This window comes from Berghia stephanieae, chromosome 5, assembly GCF_034508935.2.
Source record: "Berghia stephanieae isolate SIO BIC M18660-M18661 chromosome 5, UCSD_Bste_1.3, whole genome shotgun sequence".
In the NCBI taxonomy this organism is placed as follows: Eukaryota; Metazoa; Mollusca; class Gastropoda; order Nudibranchia; family Aeolidiidae; genus Berghia; species Berghia stephanieae.
The window spans coordinates 47,488,203-47,493,116 of NC_088364.1; the positions used below are offsets into that span (position 1 = coordinate 47,488,203).

At 36.3% G+C, this 4,914-nt stretch overlaps 1 protein-coding gene across 1 annotated transcript in view; it reads left to right on the forward strand.

The window, feature by feature from the left end:
* Positions 1-224: 224 nt before the first annotated feature.
* LOC144973060 (uncharacterized) overlaps positions 225-4,914 on the forward strand; it is a 4,705-nt gene continuing 15 nt past the window's right edge. Inside the window, exons 1-2 of the mRNA XM_078915037.1 lie at positions 225-755; positions 3,674-4,914. The exon at positions 3,674-4,914 is cut by the window's right edge and continues 15 nt beyond it. Of these exons, the coding sequence (XP_078771163.1) occupies positions 551-755; positions 3,674-4,635 (1,167 nt within the window). The 5' untranslated portion in view covers positions 225-550 and the 3' untranslated portion in view covers positions 4,636-4,914. The remainder of the gene's footprint in view (positions 756-3,673) is intronic.

A 4,914-nucleotide genomic window follows, 5' to 3' on the forward strand; every position in this document is an offset into this window, starting at 1 on the left:
TTGTGCTATCAAGTTTTCAGAGAAGAAATAAAGGGAAGTTGTTTTGAAAATCCTTTTACTCTTACATTAAATTGTTTTATTTATTTCCCCTCTATACAGATCAAAATATCAGCTCATCTCACTCAAGTGAACTGTTGAACAGCTCCGGTACACGACTGGCATCAACACCTCATCATATCTCTCGCATCGCATTTCATACGTTTATGTTTTGAAAAAAAACTATTATTATATTATATTCGCCGATTGAATACACCAGAATAGTTCACTGATTACAATTGCAGTGCTTATAATGGTGGATTGAAACTATTTCTGAGCTGAGTGTTAGTAAAATAATCAAATGGTGGATAAAGCAATGCATTTCAATGGAATACATATATTCAATTTACTTGACAAAGTATAAAATTGTTATTCAACCCACCATGTAACGAAGTCTAATCCATTTGCATATAATTCGTAAGTCGAACAACTTTTATTACTTAACTGTGGATGATAACCGCTTGAACATAGATAGTTACTATTAGACGGTAGAGTACAAGCACCCTTATCCAAAATGGGATCCCCGGATCCAGAGGCACGTCCCATGGATGCGGACAAAAAAGACAACACCAGTCGAGACTTGAGTGTCGGAGGGTTGAGTGCTCTTGGCAACAAAAACTTCCAACAGAGAGTTGAGGAGTTTGCTATGTGGCAGGACGAAGGGACCTTTCAGGACATGGAATACAAAAGGAGGCGGAACGAGAAGAAGAAAATGAAAGGTAACAATGTACTAACTACTAACACGTACAAACCAATACAGTACTCGTTGGCATCTAGCACGCTCTCTCGAGAAACGAAAAAGCGTGTTAGAATTAGAGTATGCCGAAATTCGATGCTCACGGGTGGTTTCGACTTATTATGTAGATAAAATGAAGTTGACGTCACTCGGGTATTTGTTATTGATTTTTGCCATCCACGTTTAAGAGTAATTCTCACGAAATTGCTTTAAACAGACAATAAAAGTTCATCGTTGAACATAGTTTTGTGTGTTGGTCCATTATACTTCCGGATGGCAATTTTGTGATTTTCTTAGCCAAGCGCACACTACCTTTAGCTATAATTCGATCAGCCAGCTCCAGCCTGCCGTTATGCAGAGCGTTCTGGAATTCGGCGTGTAATGTATACAATGTGTACGAGTACAACTAGCTAAGGAAGCTCCTCTTCTTGTGCTTTGTTCCTATTTGTCCTTTTAGCTTTTGCAGTTTCGATATCGTTGCCCTTTCACAATATGCTATTGTTAATGTTAACTTCTTCTTCTTCTTCTTCTTCTTCTTCTTCTTCTTCTTCTTCTTCTTCTTCTTCTTCTTCTTCTTCTTCTTCTTCTTCTTCTTCTTCTTCTTCTTCTTCTTCTCCACCTCCACCACCACCTCCTCCTCCTCCTTTCTTCTTCTTCTTCTTCTTCTTCTTCTTCTTCTTCTTCTTCTTCTTCTTCTTCTTCTTCTTCTTCTTCTTCCTCTTCTTCTTTTCTTCTTCACCATCTCCTCCTCCTCCCCCTCCTCCTCCTTCTTCTTCTTCTTCTTCTTCTCCTCCTCCTCCTCCTCCTCCTCCTCCTCCTTGTTCTTCGTCTTCTTCTTCTTATTCTTAATTATGTTTTCAATTTTGTTTGTCTTATTCTGCCATCTCCAACATTAAGTCAAGAATAATATGTAAAATGTTAATTATATAATGGCAAGAGGTATCAGACTATCACTTCAGCAATAGAAGGAACACACGTCACAGCGCTTAATGAGACCGCTCGACTTTCTCTAGCTTGCCGGCGAGTTGAATTATTCCCATTTATTATCATGTGTCTCCCACGCGTCAGCCTGGTATTATTATTATTATTATTATTATTATTATTATTATTATTATTATTATTATTATTATTATTATTATTATTATTATTATTATTATGTCGGAATCAACCAGGTGAAGAAATTTGAGTTTAAAGTAAAAATGATCGGAAATAATTAAAGCATTCAAATCGTTTGAAGTTTAAACTCTCTCCTTCTGACCTTTTTCACAATTATCCACTACAGATCAGACCCATCTAACATAAAAATTGTTTTTTAAGCCTTTACTCAAAAGAAAGAAATACAAGTAAATACGTCGCAGTTCATATAACTATGATTTTTTAAATCTTCAAATTTTTACATAAGAAAACTGAATGAGATAAATGTTAGTGAATCGTAACAAATGCGACGATTTTCCTGTAGTTGGTAAGGAGAGGATAAAGAAAAAAAAACGGACTCCCCTTGATGAAAATATTTATTTCAACTCAGATAATATTACTAATATTCATATAAGCTATGGTTAAGTCTGTTTTCAACTTCAGATTCAGCCCGATGTCATACTGTTTTGAGATTGTGGGTTTCATTTGTCTTCTTTAACACAGCTACCTGACCTATCCTTGGTGTGAAATGAGACTGTGCTTTTCCTGGAATCTGTTTAGGATCCTTTTCTCTTGCTGGAAGATGACAATAAATGTTAATGTATGGAAACCATTCGCAATATTCCATGTCAGCGTTTTTAAATATGAGAGTGAGAGTGTTTTTTTTTTTTTTTTTTTTTAGACGAGCATCACAAGAGACTTGATAGTCTATATACTCGCAATATTATAAAATTCTGTCCTGCTTTTGAATTATCACTGTTTTATTCAAGTTCAAGGTTGCCAGATTATCTCTTGAAAAAAATGCCAAAGTCGTAGAAAAATACCAAATGGTTGACAATATGAAAAGAGTTTTAGGCATCGCTTTTTCTGATGAAATATACATAAAGTACAAATAAATATTTATTATCTTTATTTTTTTTTATAACGCAGTCAAGAAAACATAACATTATATTGTCACTTTATGGATAAATATTAGTAAAGTTTGTGGCATTACTTTGCATTTTCTATAAAATTGGTAAAATTAAGTGACTCTTAGTGATGTGTCAAAATGCCAACTTAATTTTTCCACACCAAACAGCCTTAGAAACGCCAAGGTTTTGGAATTTGGCATTAAAAACACCAAACTCAGAACCTTGCTTCAGGTTTAGTATCTCTCTACTATACACTCTATATATCCATATTATCTGACTCCTTTTACTTGATATGCTTCTGGGAGACCATTGCGCTCTTTCCATAAACATGAGAAATGCAACCCGCTTCAACAACGACACATTATTTGTCTACCTCAATATAAATAATGCTTTGACAACCTTTGTAAGTAAAGTTTTATGGATAATTAGGATCAAAATCGTTATCTCGCTGATGATAATGGATCTTTTTAAATCATACCTACCTGTTAGCTCATCGACGTTTAAAACGTTTTTAACGCTGTTTCATTAGCCGTGTTAAAAAAAAAGATATCTAGCCCAAATGACAAAGACAATTGTTCGACTTCTGGTGATTACCTCTCCCAATGGATAGACATCCAATGCAGAAATTGTCTGTTCATTTATTTCATCATGCAATTAGGGCTTCGTTACTTTTATCTTTGATTTTATTCCTTTTCTTTTACTTCAATTTTCCCTTGTTGAAATGACACGGGTATCGCGACCGCTACTTAATAAACTTGGACATTAAATTTGTTTTTGCAATGCATTATCTATTCAACTATAATATCATTTCCCACCAATTAATTGATGATATATTGTTTTCTTAATTTTCTTTCAGGTACGATAAAAAGTGATAAACGCCTGATTTGTTCACGTCGGTTATATATTCCCACAATCTGCCTCATCATTTTGAGCGCGTCAGTCCTTTTGATGAGCAGCATCGATGGTCTTGGAGAAGACACAATCATCTGGAATCATCCAAGCGAATTCCGAATCATAGGTGTCGTTTTTCTCACCATAGGAATTATTGGCCTGATGGCGGTGGCGGCATACACCTATCACAGAGAGGACCACGTCAGAGCGAAATGTGGATATCCCTCCTTATTTATGTCTTCATTGAAGGGAGAAACATCCACCAAAAATATGGAAGAATCTATTTTGTTACACAACACATTTGTTGACAGACCAAAAAGGTATTCAAGAATAAATTCGATGGAATCAAAGTGTTCAGGAAACAATTTAGGGAGTAGTTTTTCTTCAACGGGTACAGCGCAGTCTTGGGTTCATAAACACAGACATTATACAGCAGGGCCCTCGAGGCAATCTTCAATTAGAAGGGAGAATAGTGACAGTGCTTTAGACAAAATATTTGCACGCAATCGATTATTAAGTTGGCAGATGGAAGGGTCTGCCCATGAGCCGGTATCCGGTGAAAATGGCGAGAAAAGTATGGATAACTCGGAGCAAACAAGTTCAAATGTCGACGAAATCTCAAGCGATTCAAAGGCACAAAAAGCCGGAGACGCGTCTCAGGTTGAGTCCAGCGTTTCTATGGCGTCTTCCGGTTACAGTAGCAACACTTCAACGCAATGTCTTTCTCAAAGTTACATAACTGAAAATAAAGACAAAAAGACACTTTCCAGGCACCTGTCTGAGCCCACTCAAAGGGTCACTGTCTATTGTAAAGCAAAACGGGGCCGGATGCTTTCTGAAGGAATAATACCTGATGAGGAGATATTTGAAGAGCCTCAGCATTCTGTGATTCCCGTCATCCCTATCATAAATATTGAATGTGTATAGTGATCATCACCATCATCATCATCATCGTCATCACCATCATCATTATCATTATCGTCATCATCATCTTCATCATCATCATCATCATCGACACAACACAACCAAGGTCAGGGTCACCATAGACTTCACCAACAATCGAACCGTAAAAATACGAATTGCTGACACATTAAAACGAATTATGATATCATCTAAAATTGTGCTTATGATACTGTAAATAATAACATTCCATTTTTACCCTGACATCACTTATCGCTCAGTCTCATAACCAGTTGATCGTCGGGG